Source organism: Strix uralensis, chromosome 2 (genome assembly GCF_047716275.1).
Source record: "Strix uralensis isolate ZFMK-TIS-50842 chromosome 2, bStrUra1, whole genome shotgun sequence".
Lineage (NCBI taxonomy): Eukaryota > Metazoa > Chordata > Aves > Strigiformes > Strigidae > Strix > Strix uralensis.
Window position 1 is genome coordinate 37,869,243 of NC_133973.1, and position 25,375 is coordinate 37,894,617.

The 25,375-nt window shown below is 41.3% G+C and overlaps 1 protein-coding gene across 14 annotated transcripts in view; it reads right to left on the reverse strand.

The window, feature by feature from the left end:
* Positions 1-3,753: 3,753 nt before the first annotated feature.
* Positions 3,754-25,375, reverse strand: part of PRDM15 (PR/SET domain 15) — a 42,802-nt gene continuing 21,180 nt past the window's right edge. For 11 of the 14 annotated variants that reach the window (XM_074858388.1, XM_074858385.1, XM_074858386.1 and 8 more), the window contains 16 exons: positions 25,050-25,144; positions 24,030-24,117; positions 20,656-20,823; positions 19,293-19,387; positions 18,034-18,165; positions 16,956-17,090; positions 14,845-15,008; positions 14,313-14,392; positions 13,812-13,904; positions 13,588-13,707; positions 12,720-12,851; positions 11,019-11,102; positions 10,650-10,825; positions 9,416-9,496; positions 8,834-9,046; positions 3,754-8,315 (listed from right to left, as the gene is read on the reverse strand). In XM_074858388.1, the coding sequence (XP_074714489.1) occupies positions 7,839-8,315; positions 8,834-9,046; positions 9,416-9,496; positions 10,650-10,825; positions 11,019-11,102; positions 12,720-12,851; positions 13,588-13,707; positions 13,812-13,904; positions 14,313-14,392; positions 14,845-15,008; positions 16,956-17,090; positions 18,034-18,165; positions 19,293-19,387; positions 20,656-20,823; positions 24,030-24,117; positions 25,050-25,144 (2,333 nt within the window). In that variant the 3' untranslated portion in view covers positions 3,754-7,838. The remainder of the gene's footprint in view (positions 8,316-8,833; positions 9,047-9,415; positions 9,497-10,649; positions 10,826-11,018; positions 11,103-12,719; positions 12,852-13,587; positions 13,708-13,811; positions 13,905-14,312; positions 14,393-14,844; positions 15,009-16,955; positions 17,091-18,033; positions 18,166-19,292; positions 19,388-20,655; positions 20,824-24,029; positions 24,118-25,049; positions 25,145-25,375) is intronic. The other 3 variants (XM_074858394.1, XM_074858393.1, XM_074858390.1) reach the window with 2 other exon arrangements.

Sequence of the window (25,375 nt, forward strand, 5' to 3'; positions counted from 1 at the left end):
TGCCTGTGCCGGCGCGGACGCACCTTCGCCGGACTCGGCCCGTTTTGCTTCCTCCGTGGCGCCGGCTAGCGCGGCCCCGCGGCCCGGGGAGCCTCCCTCCGGGGTCACCTCGGAGGTGAAAGGTGTCGCGTCTCGCAGGACCCCCCGCAGAGCCGTCGGGCTGCGTCTGGTGCTGGAGCCGGGGCTGAACCGCCCCCTCCCCAGCAGGAATGGGGGAGCTGCTGGGGGGAGCCCAGTGTCCAGAGGAGAAGGGAAGCAGGCGGGGGGCTGCAAAGGTGTTTCAGGTGGATAAAACACATCGTCCTAGGACTGCTGTTGTAGTTACCACTGAACAACACCACTCACACCGCCCGCCCTCTAATTCTGCCGTTACAGTGCTGCTCGTTTAGACTAAACCCCACCATTCCCAATTCTCGTCACACCGAACACAGGCACCTTTAAAGTAAGAGTGCATCAGCTGGCAGTGCATGCCATTGAGAGCTGCAAGTCTTTGTAGCCAAGCGTAGGAGACCACACACATTCAGTTACTGCTTCCAGGCTGATAAGTGCCCTGTGCAACCAGAATTTGTGATTTCTTGCAAGCGTTAATTGATTACACCAAGTTCTTGCTCTACTTGAATTACTTCTTAAACCACTCATCATTTTGATAAAATCCTTACACTTAACTTCTAGACATTCTCCAAAGTAGGTAGACTCAGAACTGCTGGCTATGCTGTGAGAAAACATAGTAAATTTAGATGGAAATGTGTATGCTGTATAATTAGAATGACACCTATCCCTTCACTAACTAGAAATGCTCTCAGGGGTGACTGCATTACTTTAAAACAACAGCAGTAAATAGAGTGCTCTTTTCCAAGACCTTTCTGCCAGGAACACCTCGTATCTCTATTCAACCCACTTCTTAAATAACCACACAAGTATATCATGCCTGGAGGAAAACTTAGTGCATGTTGGGATTTGCATGTATTTCATGGGAAAAAAAGTAGTGGAAAAGGGAGGTGAGTGAATAAGGAGTAGGTGCATTTGCCTTCAGGACAAAGTTTCTCATTTTTCTCTTTGATTATGCAATCTAAGCTCTTCTCTTTTGCATCTTTAAAAACGGTGCTTTGTCACTGATTCCACTGTCTCTTCAGCAAAAATCTTCTGTTTGCGTCAGCATGGGCTGGCAGCAGGAGAGCAATAAAGCAACTATTCTTTACTTTTTGAGACACACACAGCCCCCAAAAGAACCCCCTCTTGCCCAAATACCCCCAACCTACGTACCCATATTTACTTTGAAAAGCAATCCTGAATGCTCTATGGTAACTAGGGCCCTTGGGCACCAGTGCCACCTGTACATCAGTCAGACAAAGGAATTTATTCCCTTGAAAAGAAGGGGAGAGGAGCTCACGGATGCAGTTGGTTTATTTTTTATCTATCCACAACACAGCCAGTGTAACAGATTGAGAGCCATTCTTTTTTTATCTCCTGCTCCTCGGCACAGCAAAGAACTAGGGTCAGAGCTTCCCCACCCTTTCCTTTAACGAGCTGATTTGATTGGTTTGGTTTTTGATTGTAAAACACCCGCTTATTCCAGTGTCATCATCTTGATGACACTCCTGTGCCCGACTTGCATGCAGATAGCACGTACGCAACAGAGCAGATCCGTTCTGTGCGTCAGAAAGGACTCTTGAGAAAAAGCTTCCCACAGCCTTGCTTTCCCTCTTCCCGAAAGTGATGAAATGTGGACCTGCTTCATCCTCTTATCATTTGAGCATCTTACTCCTCTCTGGTTTCTGCATGTTGCTGCATATAACACACTGAGCATGTCTTACCTTTGAATTTAATTTATGGTAAACTGAACACACACTAACGCTTTCCTCTATACAAGTAAGAGAATATAGGTTCTGCTAGAAAAGAGCACTCAGTTGCAATAATCACTAATATTTAGTTAACAGCACTGCATCCACCACAACTTACCATACAGTTCGGTACAGCGGGCAGCTGTGTTGGGAAGAGATACCAAAATGAGCACGTGGCTTGAGGGGAAGGCTGGCAGCGCTCGGCTGGTACCTGCTCTCATTAACAACACCCAGCGCATCAATCACTACACCAGTAGTTCTGGTGAACGAGCCAGAGCACATGCTGTCCCCTTCCTTGAGCTAGCATAATGGCAAGAACCTCAGGTTCACATGGGTAGGAGAAGGGTGGAAATCTGTAGAGAATTAGCCCTGTTAGTTTCTCCTAATTTTAGCTCCTCATTCTGCCATTACTATGCTTCTTTTTTGTAGTCTTTTAAATTTTGCTACGCTTACGGGACACCTTAAAAACTTTTTAGAATCACAATCTGTAAGTAAACATACAGGAAAGCGTCAAGTGACAGCAGAAAGATGTTACAGCTTAAAAACTTTGCTTTAGATGAAATAAATCCCCAAATTCAGTATTTTTTATTACTTTTGATACCAGCTGCTCTACAGCCGTTGCACCTAATAACCAGCTTTCCAAAAGTGTTAGCAACTAACCAGGCACTGCAACTGGTCAAAACAGCCCATGGGTAAGGCGAAGAGGCAATACAAATGATGAAATCCTGACTCTAGGGGCGAGACTGAAGTCTCCTGGACAAGTCTCCCCTCCCCTGCCATGCTCAAAGCATAGCGCTCTGCCCCTTTCAGCTCAGCTGTCGGGACATCAAGTTTAGCAGAGCTCAGGCTCTCTGTGAGAGCGACCCAGCGTGCCGGCGGCCGCTGTTAGGTGCACTGCAGGGGCACGGTATGCTGAATCCCAGTCTGAGCTGAACTGGCAGCAGAACACATGCAGAGCATCACCCCTGCACCCAGGAGGGAAAATAAATCCAGCACAGCTTTCTCAAAGCATTTTAGGGTGAGAAACATATTTTCCAAGTATGGTTACACTGTATGGTGAAATACCTGTCACTTTTTATAGTGTTCCAACATTTTTAATCAAGAAAATTTAACAACTTCTTGCCATATACAGTGCAAATATCATAGTAGCATCTCAGTACTGAAGAAAATCACTCTAAGATGAGTTAATGACAAACATGACGGCAACACTTTTTCTCCCGTGGCCAACATGACACTTTGGTTTTGCTAGAGGGCAAAAGCCCTTACGTGAAAACAAACCTTGGTATCTAATCTCACAGATGCAAGTCACTTGGCTGCACAGTCTGTCTCCAGAACTACCAGCAGACTCTGCTGTGCATCGTGGTGTGGATCAGCATATCCCCCTCCAGTATCTTTCCTTCTCCTTTACACCAGATGAGGCCACACACAACCACCATGAAAAGGCATGTCAGAAATACAAAGGGTTAAAGATTTTCCAACAGGTATGCCCGTATCAATAATAAATGTAAGGCCAAAAGTAATTAGGAGTGACATTATTATTACTTTAAATAGCACCAAGGAAATCTCATTAGTGAACATGAAATACTTCACAAAGCCATACGTACAAAGCTATTTACCCTATCCAATTTCATGTAGTACCTATAGTTTTTATATGAGCGTCATTTGGATGTATGGTATTTTTTTCATTCCTGGTTTTCAAGATGAGAAATTCAGGCATCTTTATGTATGCAGAACACTAGCAAATCACTCTGACCAACTGACAGAAAAATCAGTTCTAGAAAAAAATTCAACTGTTACCTGGCTGTTAACTTCAAACAATTTCTGAAATAATAAAGAGGTACAGAAACAGCTGGTTACATAGGAGACTGACTGGCAAGTTTCTGCAAAAACACTCACTTTTTATACTGACACATCTCAAAAGAAAAGTTTAATTTTAGAGAGTGTAATAGCACTTGATACAGTAGGTTTTCCTGAGAGAACTCACCACAGACCATAGCCAAGATTCAATCTCCTCTGCTTTCTGTTATTACCCAGTAACAAGCTATAGAACAAATATTTTAGAACGTTACCCCGCGTTTCTGTATATTGTGGGAGGTACAAAGTTCTGTAAGATAATGATTAAGCTTATTGCTTTTGAAGCAAGTCTATGTAATTCAAAGAAAAAAAAATGTTTGATGCATTAATTAAGGAACAGCAAAGAATAACACTGGTAGAGAAAGGGTTCTGTACCTTGATGCTCCTTTACTTCAGAGCCCATGTGCCACAGACAGCATTCAATTAAATAATAGTCTTAGCAACAAACAATGACAATACACAGAACACTACACAACATCACTCCTTTGGCTCAAAGTACTTCCAGTTTGTTACTGAACAGTTGTTATGCAAAATCTCCAACACATGGCTGAAAACAATAACCTTCACATCCTAGAGCTGAAAAGGCTAGTAACAAATTGGCAAAGGAAATTTAGATTGCACATCCCTTACATAGTTTTATTTCTTGCGCAGCTTGAAACAACATCAGTATAACTTTGGTATTCATCTGAAAAAGGCTTAGTTGGGAGGGCAGCTGGCAGTCAATAGTTCTCCAAGGTAAGCTCTGTCTGAAAAGGCATCCATTTCCAACTCCTCCAAACAAAATAATTTGTTTGAAACAAAACCAAAGTAATTTGTTTTGAGATGTTTCATGTTGCAGCACACCCACCCAAGATACAGTTGTGTTCTCATAGGGATGTTAGTAACAGTAGTAATAATAAAATCACGCTGAGAGATGATGAGATACCATAGCAATGGTTGCAGGGAAAGTCAAGATCGTTCCCAAAAGGAGTGCTCTGGGAAGATTAGCTTTTAGAGAACTTTCTTTTGCCTGGCCTAGTCAAAGCCCTTCCAGGGGTTATATTTTTCCCTCCTGAAGCAGAATATTATTTAAGATAATTTTTACAGTAAGAACAATCATCCCCTGGAACAGTCTCCCCAGGGACATGGTAGAGTCACTGCCACTGGAGGTTTTAAAGATGCAATTGGACGGGGTGCTAGATAATCTCATCTAGGCTCCCTTTCCCAAAAAAGGCTGGACCAGATGATCTTTCAAGGCCCTTTCCAACCTGGGCTGTTCTATGATTTTGGGGATACTGAGAAACCAAAGAGAGAAATTTCTTTTCTATGAGACCACCACCATGCAAGCATTTATTGTACGATCATTCCTGATTAAATCAGCTAGAATCAATCATTACTGGAAAGGTAAGATGCTAACTTGCCTGGATGGGATTATGCAGGTTAGTTAGCGTGGGAGGGATGCTGGGCAGTGTAAAAGAACAGAATACCAGAGGGTCACTTTAGGATGAAGAGGTTTTGTGAAGTCAGAGAGGTATCTATAATGGTTGATCACCTCCATATACAATTCTTATCAAATAGGCAATTACCTGTTAAAATGACTCAGGTTGATTCAATGCATCACGAATGCTACTATCAGTAGTATTAACATAGAGCAGATGTACTCGCTCTGCAGCTAAGGCAAAAACCCTCTTCCTCCCCACTTAAAAGCTTAATCACCATTTACATATGTCTAAACAAAACCCTGATCTTGTAGAAACTGTATGTGCAGCACTGTAACACTCCGTGTGTGTATCTATACATATATGTATTTTTTCAGATGTTAGCCATCTTTTATTTACCATAACAACTTGACCTAGGACCTCTCCCTTTGCTTTCCTTCCTTTTTCTTCCCCCCCCCCCCCCCAAAGTACTCTGCCAAAAGATAACGTGCCTTTACCATTAGGCACAAACATGGGGGGGGAGAAGTTTCAAATACATAAACAACATATTTCATAAATAAAACCTAGCTTCCTCTTGACCAGTGGGTTTGGCATGAAGGGGAAGCATTTGTGGACAGGACAGCTGAGGAGAAACTAAACTGGCTCAAGCCATGGTTGAAATAATCCAGGTGCTAGAAGGGCATAGAACTGCACTTCTCAGGATAGTGGGAGGCTTATGAAATTACAGGATCTCACGGTATTGTGTGAAAAGGATCTCGGGAAGACAGGCAGGCCTAGGGAATGAAAAATTCTCTTTCCCACACTGGTAAAAGATATTTTTCCTTTCTGATACGCAACCTTGTCCCATCAAATATAGGTTCCTTCCATGCAGACATTTTACAGGCTTGTTGACATTTACAGAAAAGTAGTTCTGCTCCTCTGGCACATAAAATCTGTCACCAGAAACCCCTTTCCTATACATGTCCTGTTGCAACTAAGCTTTACACAGAGCCCAGCATAGTGAGCCTCCGGACACTGCTACGGCACCAAGAAAACCATTGGAGGTTAACTTTAATATCCAAACATTTATACTCTGGAAGAATTTGTTGTAGAGATTATAAGGCATCCTCTAAGGGTCAAGTAGTCCATGTTAATACAGACTTTCAAAGCTGAAGTCATTTCTACTCATATTTTTGCTAATACATAGAACATTTTCATAAATACAATAGGCACAGACAGGATTTTTACAACCATTAATCTATCTTCACTGTCAAACACAGCAGCTACTTTATTCTCAGCAAAAATCTTTAGCACGGTTCTGTGGCTCAGTCTACTGCCCCAAAAGACCTTGTTCTTCAGCCACAGCTGGAAGGACAGATTTGCCTTTCAGGATTCCAGGCAGCAACGTTTTTTTTTAGTTTATTCCTTTTTGCTATCAGCTGCTTTGTCTCTGTGGGAAAGATACTATCTTCTTGACATGCAAAAGTCCAGACTGCACATCAATGTATGGAGAATGGAATGAAAGTGTAGTATCAGCAATGATGCATTTGACCCAACCCATTATTTATATCCCCAACACTCATGCAAACGTTGCCCATTATACACTAGGGCATACTGCCTCCATGTGGCAGAATATGCTTCAGACATTCTTTTTTCTCGCATTTCACACAATCTGGTGTGTGGCTATGAATTTCGGAAATAGTTTTGGAAACAGAAAGAGCAATATGGGGGTGAAAAAATTAATGAATCATATTGATAACTGTTTTTCACACAAATACTCACCAGGAACACACAGTAAAGTACAAAGGAGATATATATATGTATATATATATAAAAAGAATGCTTTCTCAAATGTTTATTACACAATGAAAGAAGACTAATTGAAAAAAATTCACATCCTGAACTTGATCAAAGTGGACTGATTGCTCTTCAGGCCTATTAGCTAAAAGCAAGATTGAATGAGCAGTTTTGAAAAATTACATAAAACTATCACATTCTTTTTTTCAGTTCATAACTGGCTTGATTCAATCTTGACTAGAAGACCATAAAAGTCCTTTAGCATTAGACCAGCTATCTGATTCAAGCAGCACTAAACGCTGCATTATGGGTACAGGGTTTTTCCCATGACTAAAATGGAAATACTTTGTGAAATTGGTATATTTTCTTCCACACCACACTTACCCCTATCCCAAAGCCCAAACCTCCACCTACTTTACCAATGTTGTTAGATACAAGATCTAAAGAAGATAAAAAACAAGACAATTATTGTTTTGCCCATTTGTGTCTTTACATTTCAGTCTTTACCAGCTGACCACAAGTGCGTTCCACCTCACTGTGAACAAGGTCTTCATATGTAATTTCCAGACTGGAAAGAAGTGACAAGGTATGGCTGAAAGGGTTTTGCAAATCACCAGTGCCGTAATATTTAGGATTTCCCTGCTTTGGTTAAGATGTATTACGATGCTCCTGTCAAATCTCAATCTTACTACACAGTGCAAGGAGATGCTAAATTTATGGTGAGATTTTTTTCCTTTTTTTTAAGACAGTGCAAGGTCTAGAGACAGTGCGAGAATCTCAAGATTAGGGTGTTGCAGGGTGCTACGCCAATTTTAGCTTACATTTCATTGTATAAACATTTTCCCATCTCTGTTTGGTATCCAGCAAACAATCCTATTAGAAATTTTCCAAATGTCTGTGTGTTTTTGTCTCTAACTACTGTTCATTTCAAAACTTTTCAAAGTATAAATTAGTAGCTATACATCTGTTGTTGTTGCTCTGTTTGAACCTGTTGCTGTCCTGACTGCTGTTGCGCTGGCTGTGCCTGAGGCTGCAAGACATCAGTCTGAGGCACTGACCTCCATGTCAGAGGATGCTGTTCCGTTATCTGGTTCCCCAGAGGAGCAATGGAGTTCACCAAGGTGGTCAGGTTTATAAAATGGGCCACAGACTGAGGATTGGCTGCCTCTGGCTGCGGCTGGATCTGAATGTCATTTTGGCGATTGTGCAGCATGGCGGAACCACTGACGGTGTCAAACGTCACGGTGAGAATTGAGTTGTCCAGCTGTAACTGGCGTTCAGGTGCAGTCAGATGGCCCACAGCCACTGGCTGGAGGTTTGTGAACTGGGTTCCAGCTGCCGTCGTAATGGGGGTAACAGTGATATTTGTCAGCCCCACAGAACTGGACGGGGCTGTGACATTTGGGTCACCAAGGGTCACCACCACCTGAGGAAAAACAGAAAGGTAACCTCAACCTTATACCTTGCAGCTGACTACCAAATACCAAGCATCAAGAAACATCACCTGAGTGCTGATGGGCTCACATGTTGCTGCTGCCAGCAAGAGAAGTCATGCACACAGAAGGGAACATAGAAAGCTTGGAATATAACAACTTCCATGTATAGAAATAAGAAGGTAATGGGAGGGAGGCATATGCAACATTCAAAACAAGCAGCCGAATTAACTTTCACGCTTTTAGTCACAGCTTCAGCCAGTTAGTGGCATCCGGCAAATAAGGAGATGGTAGTAACACCAAAGGAAATGGAAAAAAAAAACAACCATGAGGAGCTTACTGGTCCAACTCTTTGTTTTTTTAGCGTCTGTTCATCTTTGTGTTACCACAATTTATCAAATTTGCCCCAAATGGTATGATCACTCTCTTGCTTGTGTTTGGTATTAGGAAAAACGAATTGTTATCGCTCTAAGCAATGCCTGCTACGTATCACCCTGCTACTGGAGCTCACCTGCTGGATGCTCTGTACAGCTGAATTAGTCTCATCTCCAACATTCCCTGTGAATTCACCTTCCTTCTCTGTGTATTCACTGAAGGCAGGGTCCTCAGGCACTTGAGCTTCCTCCTCCTCACCTGACTTTTGTTTTCGTTTCTGGCCACGTTTAGGAGCTTTCATATGCTGTTTCCCTTCTGGTAATTCTCCCTGTTCCAAGGCTAATTCCGGCTGGAGCAACACATTTCCAAACAAAACATCAAGTCATTTTGCTTAGTGAAGTTCCAACTAAGAGTACCACCTGAAGTTGGTTTACTGTTGATTCTCAAGTGAAGAAACAAACTTTAGCAAAATCCTGATTTCAGGAAACGAGACCTCAACCTGTAACTACTTCTGCTTTACCAGCACCCATGTTATATAACAACACAGGTCAGCAGCTTGCATCTGCTTATACACGTTAAGCTGTGTGTAAAAAAGCATATTCCTTGGCCATCAGTCTACACCCAGCTACGATATGTACCAAAAAAGTGGCATCCCCATCTCAACCTCCCATAGGCCTGGAACCTAGGTGCCACCAGAATTCTGCAATGGTGAATTTACCTGAACAATCCCAATTGAGGAGGCATCAATGGTAGTTGTCTCCGGCAGCTGCTCCAAATCATCAATCCTCACCGAAAGAATCTGTGGACAAAGAGGTATCAGCCAGTGAACTGCAGCAGTGCATACCACAGTCAAACAATACAGCATGGCCCTAATAAATCCTGTCACAAAGCAAAAATGATATAATCTAACATTTTACACATATAATTTAATACAAGGGATTTAACCATGGCTTTTTTAAAATAACCTTATGGCATATCATCTTTTCTTTCTTACTGAAAACCAGCAAAGTTTAAAAACAACACTAGAAGAATATGTTTATATTCATATTCTAGACAGAACACAACCCACTGGGAAGTGATGAATTTTATAGAAAACAAACAATGTGTCTGAAAAAAAAATTATTTTAGCATTTCTGTTTATAAACCTATCAGCTGTGTTCTACTCCATTATTTTCAGCTAAATCTATACATCTCAGCTTATCAACAGAGACAAATTGTCCTCTGGACTGCAGATATGTAGCTGCATTTTTAATCCAAAAATCAATAAACAAAGCTTTCTGTTGACTTCTTTTCCAGTCATGATGATAAAAAGTAGGGATAGTTCAAGGCAAAGCAATACTAATGATAAATTGTTAGTAAAAAAAAAAAAAAAAAGCCTCAAAGGGAATGGACAAGCCTTAGTCAACGTAAACAAGAAATGCTGAGGAGAAACACAATAGCTATTCAGAAATTTAGAACACAGAAAAAGCCCCACTGGGGTCAGACAAAACATCCCTCTAATCCAGATACTCTGCAGTCAGCATTCATCTTTAATACTAAGAATAATTTTGTATCATCAGCAGATGCTGCCATCACCTCTCTATTCACCACTTGTTTCAGATCACTTCTGAATACAGAGAACACAATGGGGAAAAAGAATCAATTATACTCCCTAATGGATGAAGACAAAACATGAAAAAATATACATTTAAGCTGAGGCAGAAAAAGAAAAGGGATTTAAAATAATCAGGACAACTTCATTCTTAGGGACTGACAATCAGATATGTTTACTACTGAAACATAACATAATGAAAGGGCTGATTCAGTTAAGTGCATGCTTAACAGACACTACCCAAAATAGGCCCCAAAAGAACAGAAAAAAAGAGGGAAAAAAAAAAGTAATTCCTTTCCAGTCACTGAAGGCCACAAACCCCAACAAACCACCCCACAATCTACCTGCCAAACTAACTCACCTCTGGATGTTTACGCCTCATATGTCGACTCATGGATGCTCTGGTAGAAACCTTTGTCCCACACAGCTGGCAGCTCTGGGCTTCTACCTTATCATGAGTGAGCTGGATGTGCTTCTGTAGCATGTAATCAGTGACATATTTCTTGTCACAGACTGAACATGTCCACTGTTTTCCTACTGGTAGCAGATGGAAAGAAATGCTGTCAGCAACAGCCCCCAAAGATGAGTATTGTATTGTCAGCATCTCAAGAGGAACATTTTATGTTGGTAACTTGATGTGTAACACTAGTTTGAAGACTGACAAGGCTAAAGCAAGCCTAGGAACAAAATTAAGCTATTGTCTTTGGAGTCTGTTTTTCAGAGGATTTACCTGTATGAATCAACTTATGAGTCTCCATTGTATTTCTCTCACTAAACGTCTTGCCGCAGAGCTCACACATGAAATCTTTGATTCCTGCATGAAGAGCATATTTTGCATCAGAGTGAAAATAGTCTAAGGTATCTGGGACAATTCCAAGTCTCATATTACTAAAAAAAAAAAAAAAAAAAAAAAAAAATCACAGCCAAACAAGTAGAAGCAGCACAGCTTCACTAGCTATTTTTGTCTAAGCCATACCACTGTATCTGGCAGAGAATTAATCCAAGAGGAACTGATGTGGGAGGTAAAATTTTGTTTTGGGAAATGAGAACCTGAAGACTAACTTAAAACAAACCCAACACTTTAGACCTCTCCTAGACCAAAATCAACTCTCTTAAAAAAGCAAAACATGAAACTAAATTGTCTCTAAATTGGAGAGACATGTTTGATGGATGGACCACTCAGTGGATAAGGAATTCGCTGAACAGTCGCACTCAAAGAGTTGTGGTCAATGGCTCGATGTCCAAGTAGAAAGCAGTGACAAGAGGCGTTCCTCAGGGGTCGGTGTTGGGACTGGTGCTGTTTAACATCTTTGTCAGCGACATGGACAGTGGGACTGAGTGCACCCTCAGCAAGTTTGCCAATTGACACCAAGCTGTGTGGTGCGGTCGACACGCTGGAGGGAAGGGATGGGCCATCCAGAGGGACCTGGACAGGCTGGAGAGGTGGGCCTGTGTGAACCTCATGGAGTTCAACAAGGCCAAGGGTAAGGTCCTGCACATGGGTCAGGGCAATTCCAAGCACAAATACAGGCTGGGGGATGAGTGGATTGAGAGCAGCCCTGTGGAGGAGGACTTGGGGGTATTGGTGGATGGAAAACTGACTAGGAGACAGCAATGTGCACTCGGAGCCCAGAAAGCCAACCGTATCCTGGGCTGCATCAGGAGAAGTGCGGCCAGCAGGTCGAGGGAGGGGATTCTCCCCCTCTACTCCACTCTCATGAGACCCCACCTGCAGTGCTGTGTCCAGCTCTGGGGCACCCAGCATAAAAAGGACATGGACCTGCTCGAGCAGGTCCAGAGGAGGCCACGAAGATGATCAGGGGGCTGGAGCACCTCCCCTGTGAGGACAGGCTGAGAGTGTTGGGGTTGTTCAGCCTGGAGAAGAGAAGGCTCCTGGGAGACCTGACAGTGGCCTTCCAGTACAGGAAAGGTGGGGAGGAACTCTATCAGGGAGTGTAATGACAGGATGAAGGGTAATGGTTTTAAACTGTCAGAGGGTAGATTTAGATTAGATATAAGGAAGAAATTCTTTACTGTGAGAGTGGTGAGACACTGGCACAGGTTGCCCAGAGAAGCTGTGGCTGCCCCTCCCTGGCAGTGTTCAAGGCCAGGTTGGACACGGCTTTGAGCAACCTGGTCTAGTGGAAGGTGTCCCTGCCCATGGCAGAGGGGTTGGAACTAGACGACCTTTAATGTCCCTTCCAACCCAAACCATTCTATGATTCTATGATACCAACCAAACTATGCATCTTGATTGTGTAACAGGTGATCTTGGCTGATAAGAGGACAAAAATCTCACTTTTCAAAAATCAGAATATACATATTTTTAAATTAGTGTTCCTCATACTCCCTGACTGTTCTAGATAAAAGTTCTCCCAGGAAGCATTGAAATGATTCAGTGCAATTTTTTTTACATCTTTGGAGACTTCACCTGTGTGTCTTTTGTAATGCTTCAGCATGTTGACTTTCTGTGCAAATTTTCGATGACATTCTTTGCATTCATATTCTTTAATCCCCTTGTGAAGTTTCATGTGGTGACGAAGTGCGTGTTTTGTCTTCATTCCTGTGAGACAAAAAGTACAGCAGGACAATTAGTCCATTGCTCCCACCTTCAGAGGAGAACTCAGGATGATCATGTTGTTAGCCAAGAGGTCTAAGATTGTATCTGCTGCACGTCCATAATTACATATTTTTAACTGTTTAGGTAGCAGTGCACATTATCATTATTATTTTAATTCCAGGCAAAAGCTCTGGAAAACACATGAGTAACCACTGAGGAAGAAGCAAAACAGCAGGGACAAGCAAAGAAAAAACATCATTAGAGATGTCAGACTTACTGCCTTCCACTAAAATACCAGTTCAGATTTGTTCAAGTTGTAATGCAAACAATTCAAAAAGCAACTTTGACTCTTAAGGCTCTTGCAAAGAGAAATTACTCTATTTCTTGAGCCTGAAAACAGCGTAGAATGAAAAAAAAATAACCTGTATTCACTTTTGTGCTGCAATTGCATTGGAACTCAGTCAGGCAAGCACTCCTCAATTTGACAAAAGCAAATTTTTTTGAAATCTTTTTTTGAATCAGTTTTGTCTTATTGGCCATGAAACTAGATTGTATAAAATTGGGGGTAGTTTATGTATCCAAAAGGCTCCTGATTAATACAGTTTCTACCTCTCAAAAATGCAGGATTTACAGCACTCCAAGGACCTTCCCAGTAGTCTAAGAATGGAAGTAGCTTTAATTCAGATATTCACCTGCTATTCAGTATCACGATTAACGGAAAACAAGGCATTAGACATACCTTTGCCACATTCTGCACACAAGTATTCTCGGATATTATCATGGACTCGCATATGTTCTTTTAACATGTCTTTTCTAGCAAATGATTTGCCACATTGCTCACAAGCATGACTTTTTACACCTTAAAAATAAATTTAAAAGACAACATAAACAAAAAAATGTTAATGAAAAATGTGCATCTCCTAAAAACTGACTAATCTGGTGAATTAGAGGGCAACAGTCCACCTGTGTTGTCAACCACATCTTTCATGCATATTGTGGACCAAACTAAATTAGAAGACTTTGGAGAGTGAGAAAAGCTGGCTTTTTGTGTGAGATCTGGAAAAAAAAAAAAAAAAGATAAAGCCTGAGGTAGGAAAATACTGAATAGCATGAAATAATAATGAGCTGTTAAAATGATTTTTGCAATAGCGGTTTTCAGCCTGTGTAATGGTGAAAAGGTGGCATGGATAAGAATCTGGGGAAGAACAGAATACACAATTAGGATTTTTAGCAGGTGAATCCTGCATCATATTAACTAGGAATCTGGATTGTGTGCCTAGACCAAATATATTCATTAATACTATCTGCTTCAGATAACTGGTCTACCCTAAAAGCATAACATATCTTTTTGTCACTTACAGTAAAAACCCATAACTTATTTCCTCCTGAAAAAAATAATGCAGGCACTGGCAACAGAAATTTCTTTGTAATATTGATAATAATGAAGAAACACAGCATTTTTACCTGTATGTATAAGCTTATGTCTTTCCAGATTTCCTATACTGTTAAAAATCCTTCCACATATTTCACATGGATGGATATATCTGAAACCAAAGAGATCAAAACCTGTCATTCTTTTCTTGAGACAGAGGTGTGTTTCAGGCATCTCTGTCACTAACTGTATTTCATTTGGTAATACTAACTGCTACAAAAAGTTCCTTGAAACATAAATGCATTTTTAAAATGAGCCCTAAGAAATCCCTAAGTTCACTGCAAGTTTGGAGCAGTCCGGCATTGCTCAAATCATAGTTTTTACAAAATATTTACCAAAATCTTTATACTTTACAAAGTCCAAACTGGGAAGCTGTTGACTAATCATCTGTGTGAAGTGAATCATTAGTAATATATCTACTTCAAGTTTTTAATAAACATTTTAACACTCATTACACAGTTTCAGATCTTTTAGTACAGCCCAACTCTCTAAAAGCATCAGGTGGCAAAGCCACTGTAACTTCACAAAAATAGTTCCTTTTATCAGTCCAACATGTCATCTTACTTCTGCACATTAGGGTCAGGCAGGTTCTCCCGATGAATGACCATGTGTGCATGGTAAGTTGCCTTCAAGGCAAAACGTCGATTACAAATGCTACAGCCATAGCCTTTCTCCTTGTGCACATCCATTATGTGCTTCAGGTACTCCTTCCCTCTGCCGAAAGTCAACTGTGGAATGAACCAATAGTGAATGAAAGGGGAAAAAAGTCTTCAGGAACAGCAACAATCTAGTAACACATTTTCAGGATCTAGAGTCAGAGCTAGTAGATATAAATATCCTGGGTATCACTAGATGAAAAATCAGTGAAAGCTAGATTTAGGCCTGAACCTCTTCGGCCATTACAAGCACATCGCTACAGGACATCAGTTAACTCATTTGGAAAAGTAGCTTGAGATGGTATCTCTGCTTCTTACACTGCACAACTAGAGGACCTCCAATTATTTGTGCACTGAGGAACAGCCTTGAAGAGAACTATGTCTAACTCCACTAGCTGTCAAAGCAAGGACGCCACAGATGGAGAAAATGTCTTTTGGGCTCTGGGGGCATGGTAAGCTCTAGTCTGTATACGCTAGGCTTTGGCACTAGTTGCAGAAGAGTTGGTATTTCTAGGCATTGCAGGGTGATTCTAGCTCAGCTCTTGGAGGTGCTACAACTACGACAGACAGGTGCTCCACTACTTAGCTCCCTGGGCTAAGTAACCCTGCATATGCATATATGGTCCAACATATCGGAGCAAAGTGCCATAATGACATGATTTTTTGCTCCAATGTTGGAACTAGTCAGGGTATCTCTGACAGCACCGCACAGCTTGGTCAAGGTGCACTTTGGGATGAGAAAAAAATAAAGACAGATTCTTAAGAGCTCAGAAGAGATTTCACTAAGACTCATTTGTATGTTGTTCTCCCTTAGGAATGCTTGAACAAATATTTTCAGCCAAAAAGAGCCTCCCCATCTCATCACAGGTGACACTCATTTTCCACAGCTGTTGCCTTACACAACTGTTTATTTCACAAACACCTGCAAAAGTGCTAAAAATCTCAGCTTCCAAAAAAAGCTCTGTAATTTGAATGGCAGAATTGCCCTCATTTGGAAGCATACAATTTTATACAGTTTATGTACCCATTAAGTATCAGGCATTAAAATTACCACATGGAAAGCAAGCATGTGATTAACTGCTGTAATACCACATCTTTACTGACATGTTTAAAATCAGCTTGCACTTAAAACCAGTTTGCAGATAAGAACAGAAAACTGAAGTATTATTATTGTCTCCATGTCTTCAAAATGAAGATAAGGTATGCACTTTCACCACATTAAGTGTAGACTGTGAAATAAACTTTGATTTTCAGGGGCCAGGTCAGTGGCTTAACTACCGAAATTCCCCTGTCCCTATGTCAGTTTGGCTGTTTTCACCAACTGCTTTTGCATTCCACCTGCCCCAGCACAGTGTGCTTGGCCAGCAAGGGCACAGAATCCAGATGGATCCTAAAGGACCCCATATTCTTCCCTATTGCTTCTTTACAAAATGGCAAAAAACATGCAGTTAAGAGGATTTAAAAGGTCTTTCTCAGCTGACAACTGGGTAAAGTATGTTCCAGCAGTACTTCTAATGCCATTCTCCCACTAGCAGAGTAAGCCAAGAATAAGCAGTCACACTGACCATAAGCAGCGGTCTTAATCCTCCAAACTGGATATCTACTAGAGTAGCATCTGATCTCATAAAATTTAATCAATTCATGGACTGTATAATTCAGAAATGCCTCAACGATTTTAATTCGCACATAATTAAAAGGTAGTGTAAGATTTGAATGTTCCTTTACTGTTTCTTCCTCCAGTTTCGCTTGCTTGGTTCCTTGCACGCAGGCAAGCTTATGCATGTGTATTTGCCTTTTTAAGCATTTAGCATTCACCCTACAGAACACCACCTGAAGTCTTACGGAATAGCATCACTTCATAGGTTAGAGGTACCAAGCACTGCAGAAGAGAGCAGACCTGTGGACTGGCCTTCTCTTTATGAACCCTTAATAATTATTTAAAATCCTGAATGATTTACAGACATCTCCGCTCCCTCCTCCCATCCCAAAACAAGTTAATTTGAAAGTATTTAAAGCTACCTGGCACCTTTTGCAGCTATACTTGTGAGGCTCAGAATCTGCACTTTCATCAGAGTTGTCATCGTTTTCCTCTGATGAGATTCCAATTTTACCAATGAACTCTTCTCTCTGGTGATCATCCATTAGTGCTATGTCCTGTGTAGGGTGGGAAAAATATTCTGTTTTAATAGATTAAACTTTTATTTCAAAAGGTAACACCTAGTCAGCTTCTGTTGCCATGCAGAGTGCCTTGCATTAACCATCGCTGTAACATTATTTATTTAAAATATCCTCCTGCTTCATTCATTTCAGGTAATCAAAGTTCCTTTTGTCCATGACTAAACAAGGAACAACTGTCTATTGAAACAAATAATACTATATTTTTTTTGTGTATAAAAGGAACTTTAATGTAAATGAGACTCAACTGGTACAGTATTACACCCATAAAAGCATCTTTATGAGTACTACTGAGTTGATTCAATTCAATCCCTTCCAATTCAGTGTTAACCTAGTTACATCAAAATACTCCGGGTCTGATTAAGCACTATTAATAGGGCTTTTTTGTGATTTGGAACATTTTGATAAAATCAGGTAAGGAACTCGATATACTGGCAGTTATGCTGGTATATACAAGAGAATCACAAGCACTGCCATGGAAAAGGCAGGAACAAATAGTTCTCTTGTTTGTTTTTTCCCACAAAGAGAGGGAATGACAATAACCTTTCAGCCCAACCGAACTGCAACTGGAACAATACAGCTGTCTGCAGCTTTCCTGTTAAGTCATTCTCCCTGCCTTAAACTGAGCAATCTCCGTGATTCACCCAAGGTCACAGAGGTGTTTTTTCTATAGCATTCAGAACAGTGTTCTGCCGTGGTAGCTGATGTAACTCCCAATATGATAGTCCATATACTTTGTAGCAATCCAGATGTAGAAAGAGAGCCATGGGTAAATCGGAGCACAACTCATGCTAGGCTGCTGTAGAAACATCACTGCACAGGGTACATAATCACTGTGGTACCAGTATGAACACATGGCGGTAACAGTCTCAATATGTCTGCTAAGTAACATGCCTCTTCTAATAAATTATTAACACAATACCTTAAAATGGACATGAATATGATCTCTCAACACATCCACCCTGAAAAATTTGCGTCCACAGATTTCACAAGTGTATTTCTTGTCTCCGTGTGTTAAAAGGTGTTTATTCATATTGCTCCTACATGAAAATACCTAAAAGAAAAGAAGGAAGGAAGGGTTTCTGTATCATGTCCAGCAGGGCTACAGTTCTTTGCAAGTTATTCAGTGGATAGCAAAGAACATATTTACTGTCCTGTTTTATTCATTCTGGCCAGAAATACGTAGGAGCTCCTGTTACTTAGCCAGCAGGCTACCTCAGACACTGCTGGCACAGCAAAATACAGGTGTGCAGTTCCAAGGAACTCACTGAAATTGGCCGTTCATCACAAGTGGACTTTGAAAAAAGCTGCAGCAGAACTACACAGGGTGGATTTAGAAATGTTTAGACAGTGTCTTTTGAATCACAGATGTTCCACCTATCTATAAAAAGACAAATCCACAAAATCTACCTTCATTAATACATAACATATACAAAGCATCAAAAACAAAGGTCAACATGCCAACTTAAGAGTTGCTTGAGTACATCTTTCACTATGAATCATTAAATATTTACACAATCACGAGTTAAACCCCCAGTCTTTGTATCTGTGACAACAGCAACTTAAGATCATGAGCATTAAAAAACCCAAATGCAACAGTGTATGGACTACACTATGAATTTACTTTGATTTACAATAGAAAATTATTCCCATGCACACAATCAACTCCAGGTGTTCACATTCCAACAGAAAAACTTCACTGTAAATAACATAAGCCATGAGATTTCACTGACAGACATAGTGGCCATGTTACACTCTACATTGTGCTACATGTCCTCAAAAAAAGTCTAGTCTGAACTTCAGTTTTGTTCTTATCTGTGTCCTAACAGCTTCCACCATCCACAAGCACAGCAGGCTTGGATATATAATGGAGCTAAGGCAGTTCAGAGAGTAACATCTCGGCTGGGTGACAGGGCTTGTTGGCAACTAACCACGAGCCTGTCCGAGTTGCAAGGTAATCTGACTTGGGATGTGCCTCAGTGCGAGTCATCTACCTTAACCTTCTGGCAGGCTGTGTGCCTATTCGGGTAGGCTGCTACTGTGGTTTAACACATGGGTGGTAACTTGTTACACCACAGTAACTCATTTGGAGGTGCTGCGTTGAGGCGCACCATACCACTGGAGTATCCTTGGAGCTACAATGCAGAGCTTCACACAGCACATGCTGGCAAAGACGCCTACCTTCCCACACACGGGGCATCCTGAAGGCTCCTTCTTGTAGCGAACCATGTTTTCCGTGCTGTGCTCAAACTCTTCTCTTTTCACACGCCTCACCCCTTAACAGAACAGTCCCCATCAAAAAAACAAAACAAAAAAAATAAACCATGGTTTTCCACTCCAATCTGCATGCCCTTTGAGGTGAATACTGTAAAGAAGAGTGAAACACTGGGAAGAGCCTCAACGCAGAATTTAATTGCTAACAAAAGGATAATTTCTAAATTAAAACAATGTCTTAAGAATATAAAAGCAGTCTGCCAAAATGATGTATTATGGCTTATTGGTTATTACACCAACTGTAAAGTGTCTGAAAACAGACATTTATTGTCAACACCTGGAAACAGGCAGATCTAGTAGGCCTTGGCACTTTGATCTGATACCTGGCCCAGAAACTCCCCTTGCAGTCTCTAAGGAGAGAGACAACCATCCAGCACCATCTTTAACGCTCAGTGAGGATTTCAGACCTCTTCCTCTGCTACTTTCAGGAGGGAAGAGGGCTGCTGCTGTTCTGTGACAGCTAAACGTGAGACACCTTGCCATTGCCATTCAACTCCTTGTCCTCTAGCTCATGACACAAAGGTCTGAATCACAAAAGCAGCCAGTGACAGTTGGCTACAACCAAAGAACCAAATCAGACAATCTGACAGCTTTTTTTAAATCACCTTTGGTTTTATCATCTAGATTGCTAGAGGCATTTTAATACATATTTCAGCAATCTACCATCACCCAAGTTTTTCCAGACTCTTGAGTACCTGTAACATCCTTAGATGTTTGAGATTTTGAACAGTAAACTCTTGTAATCTCATTTTCATATAGTCTCAAGATTTTGAAACATAATATCAAACAGTGATTCATTTATACTATATTTATACAGTAGTCACTTTCAGTTGTACATTGCAAGTTAATTCTCTGCCTTCAAATTTTCAAATTACCACACTTTTTTTTTAAAAAAAAGAAAGAATAGAATTCAAAGAAAGCAAAAGATGTAATTAAAATTAGCTAGTCTAAACTACTGCATTATAAGCCAAGCAACTTTCATGTGACTGTTAGTAGCACTGGATTGAATCACGTGAAGCTGAAAAAAAAGGTAGGTGCATCTCCTAGAAAGTTTTCCATAGAATTCGACAACTCCCCTCCAGGATCTGTTACTATTATTTTTAATAAATGTCACATTTTGCTGAAACCTGCTACTCCAGATCAGGTAACTGACAAAAAAAAAAAATGACAGCTACCATCCAGAAGAATTCAACACGCAATCACTTCCTTAACCTTCCACCTCTACTCCCATTCCAAGAGTAATAATTAGGTTGATCTGCAGTATACTTACCTTCCAAGTGTCGTCTTTGATGGTCTAGCATGACATCCTTCCGGTAGAACATCTTATTGCAGATTTCACAAGCAAACTTCTTATCCCCATGCTTTTTCTTGTGTTTTGAAAGATTACTGTTAGTAGAAAAGAATCTGAAACACATCTCACACTGGAATGTCTTGTCATCTGTAAGCAAGAGAAACCATGCAGCTCTTTACAGATGAAAACAGGCTTTGTATGTTTGTGAGATACATAGTCTTTTGTTACATCTGAGTTTTAACATACAATCCATCATTATATGAATTGAGGAGGGAAATGCAATGTGTTTTTATTTTTAAAAAGTTTTTCAAAGGAAATAATACATACAATGCTACCTTGAACATGGAATCTAGCATTGTAACTTCCTCACACGGGCTATTTTCATTGTAGTATAGCATATATTAAAATTATGTTTGGAGTGGATTCTGTTCCAGTTGATTCAAGTTTTTAATGTTAATAAAAATCACTACACATACAGCAATATAGCATCACACAAACAGCTGTGTCTAAACACAAGAATACTTCTGCCAGCACTGGCTCCTAATACCAGCAAGTACAGAATACTCCAGAAGAAAGTATAAAACCTCAAAAATATACCATTGCATGACAATAGGCCTATGGGGAATTTGGTTTGTATTCAGGAGTTGAGACTTCTCGGAACGTGAACGTATGGTCCTGTAGATGGAATCTGCCAGTGCTGCAGCAATCACAGAGAAGTAACAGCTTGATGCCTTGAAGAGTAGAGCAAAAACTACTGCTCATTTTGGTCAACTCAGAGAGAAAATGAGCTGTTGCCCTTGAATAAACAGAATACTGAAGTTACTTGGCATTACTTTCCATTCTTTGTAAAGCTGAATTTCTATACAAGCTGTACCCTCTGAAATGAAATGAGAAAAACAACTTTTAATGGTGCTGTGAGGGCCAATTACCCAGGTGATTCTGGACTGACATTTATCATGGGTCCATAAAAGTAACCAGGACGTCATTTTCTAAGCATAAGATCATGCAGCATAACTAAGATGAATAACCACAAGGTGGCTATAGGAGAGAAGGACAGGTTCTAGTAATACTAAGAAAAAAAAAACTTCTAGCAAGACTACTGCAAGTATAAAGAAAGCATGAGAAAGCAGAATAAAACTGTTATCCCAGAAAACTACAAACTATCAATAGTACTGGCCCCTTTTCCAGTTCCTCCATTTCAGAGAAATGAGGTGAAACTTAGTTTCAGGAAAGAAAATTAAACGAAGATGGTGACAGTGTATCTGTGAACGTACAAATTAAACACCAGTGAGGATATTAGACAGGTGAGCAGAAGATCCATGAGATGCGCTTAGAAAGGCAAAAGCTCAGCTTGAATTTAATACTGCCAGAGACGGCAAAAACTACAAGAAAGGGCTCTTCAGGTACGTAAACAACAAGCAGAAACAGAAGGAAAATATTGGCCCACTGTTAAACAGGAGAGGTGAATTAGTCACCAGCAACGCTGAAAAGGCAGAGGTGCTCAACACTTCCTCCACCTCTGTCTTTATCAGCACTGCTGGGTCCCAGGTCTTGGGAACAAAAAGCCAGGTCAATGCAAACAGAGACCCACCGTCAGTGAAGGAAGAGTTGGTGTGAGAACTATTACAGGAGCTTCACCCCTACAGATTGATGGGCCCTGACGTTATCCACCCAAGGGTGTTTAAGAGAGATGGCTGCTGTCATTGTGAGGCCGCTCTCCATAGTCTTTGAGAAGTTGTGCAGATTGGGGGACATCCACAATACTGGAAAAAGGCTAATGTCACCCCCATCTACAAGAAGGGCTTAAAGGAGGATCTAAGAAATTATAGGCCCATCAGTCTTACTTCAGTCCCTGGGAAAGTTACGGAATGAATCCTCCTGGGGGCTATCACAAGTCAGATGAAGCACATGACTGGCAAAAGCCAGCACAGATCCACCAAGGGCAAATCGTGCTTGGCAAGCCTGATTGCCTTCTATGACACAGTAACCTGCTCGGTTCATGTGGGGCGAGCGGTGGACATTGTCTACCTGGATTTCTCCAAGGCTTTCAATGAGGATCCTCACAGCCTCCTCCTAGAGAAACTGATGTGTTACGGTCTAGACAAGTGGTCTGTGTGGTGGGTGGGGAACTGGCTGACAGGCTGCACCCACAGGCTCCTTTTCAAACTGTCAACCTGTCACAAGTGGGGTCCACCAGGGATCAGTATTGGGCCCAACGCTGTTTACTATCTTCATAAGTCATCTGGATGATGGGATCAAGTGTTCCCTGATGAAGTTTGCTGATGATACCAAACTGAGTGAGGAAGTGGACACATCGGAAGGGAGAGTCACCCTGCAGGAAGACCTGGATAGGCCAGAGGAGTGGGCTAATAAGAACCTTATGAAGTTCAACAAGGACAAGTGACAAGTGTGAGGTCTCATGACTGGGAAAACACAATCCAGGAGTGCAGCACAGGCTGGGATCTACCTGGCTGGGGAGCGGCTCTGTGGAAAAGGCCCTGGGTGTCCTGGTGGACAACAAGCTCAACAGGAGTGAACAGTGTGCTGCAAAGGCAAAGAAAGCCCAGGGGATGCTGGGTTGTATCAACAAGGGCATCACCGGCAGAGATAAAGAAGTCATCATTCCACTCTACTTAGCACTTGTCAGGCCACACCTGGAATACTGTGTTCAGTTTTGGTCTCCACTATACAAAAAAAGATGTGGAAAGGCTGGAGAGGGTCCAGACAAGGGCCACAAAGACACTGGGAAGCCTGTCATGTGAAGAAAGGCTGAGGGAATTGGGTTTGTTCAGTTTGTTCAGCCTTGAGAAAAGAAGGATTAGGGGAGACCTTATTACCATGTTCCAGTATTTAAAGGGTGGCTACAAAGAAGATGGAGACTCCCTTTCTTTTTACAAGGAGTCACATGGAAAAGACAAGGGGTAATGGGTACAAGTTACTCCTGGGGAGATTCTGACTGGACACAAGAGGAAAATTTTTCACAGTGATATTAGAGTAATCTTCCCAGAGAAGTGGTGGATTCCCCAGCGTTGGACACTTTTAAGATTCAGCTGGACAGGGTGCTGGGCCATCTTGTCTAGACTGTTTTTTGCCAAGAAACGTTGGACCAGACGATCCCTGAGGTCCCTTCCAACCTGGTATTCTATGATTCTATGATGATAAGTGGATGTGTTGCTCTACAGATTACTGATTACACTTTTCTTATCACAAGAAGAGTTTTTCTGAGGGAAGCGGGGCAGGTTGATTGTTGTGATTATGACCAAAATCTAAATTCCTACTCCACTTCTGTAGTTTCTACGCTGAGATGGATTTGTGGACATGCCAGAGGCAACAGAACAGTCAGCTATTCTCACCTGTCCTGCAGTTATGGAATTCCAATGCACTCTCTATCCGAAAGGCCTTTTCACAGGTGGTGCACTTGTATCTGTACTCACTGTCAACCTGAGGATTGCAAACAGGAAGAGTTTAAGTGGGGAAAAAGTCAAGTCATGTCTGACAGAGAAATTCTAAATCCCAACTACTTTTTCTGCTTTCCGTCTTTTCCAATTTTTCTTCCTTCAACAGGACATTTTAATACACATTGATGCAAAGTTCGGACACTATATCATTCTGCCATGTTCTTACATCTGAGCCCTACACAAAAAAAAAAGTAAACCATGCACCTGTGTGCATATAACAGTCTTCCTGATAACCTCCGGTCCAACGCAGACAGAATTTTTGAGAAGTAAGATGTAATCTGACTCATCCTCCAACTCCAGAACAGATGCCAGCAATCTGAGATCTTAGGACCTTGATGCCAAGCAGCAATGGAAATATTCACTGGTAAGGCCCAACTACAGGCATGCTTAATATTTATATGGCAGCAGCACAGAAAGGTCGTCACCAACAGGCATGGTGCTGCTTCTGTGAGCACTGCAGGTTTACACTTGTGCGCATAGCCCTTAATGACACAGCCTTTACCCACAGAGTTCATGCATTAAATGACACTATAGGTGGGGATAAATGACACAGGACAAGCAAACAAGACTGGAACAATCTTATTTAGTACCATAAACTGAAGTCAGATTTCATCTCTACATCATGCAGGTCCAGCTAACTCCAGCTTGTCTTGCTGTAACTGATGCCTGAAAACAACTTTCTATAAGAAATTTAGACAGGAAAAAGGACTTGTATGCTCAAAAGCACGTCCACTCTTTGCAAATTCATCAACTGTTCTAACAGAAGATATTATCTCTCCCTATCAGTCTTGTCTCACTTATTCACACGCATATCCTCTCAGATGTAATTGACCCAAGCTCCCCAGCTAGCACCTGGAAGCTCACTGTACCTTTTCACCTAACCTCAGAAAGAGCCCGCTAGTCATTTCCACTCACTTCGTTCCTGCTGTGCTTGTATGAAACATGCTGCTTCAAGCTCTCTTTACGGCTGAACAGCTTTGCGCATTCCTCACATTTAAATAGTTTGTCACCTGAGGGGATCAATCAAGATAAAATAAAAATAAGAAAGCAGTCAGCGACTGATAATAATCAACTCCAGGCAAGACAGGGGAAACCAAAGCACAAGCTACTGCAATCAAACAGGCTAGTGATGAGAAGCCTTAGTAAATTAGGAGATCCAAATAGTGGATTTTAACCTTTTCCAACAATTTTGACAATGATTTTGTTTGGTTCGCCCACCCTTTTTCAGTGATTATTACAGA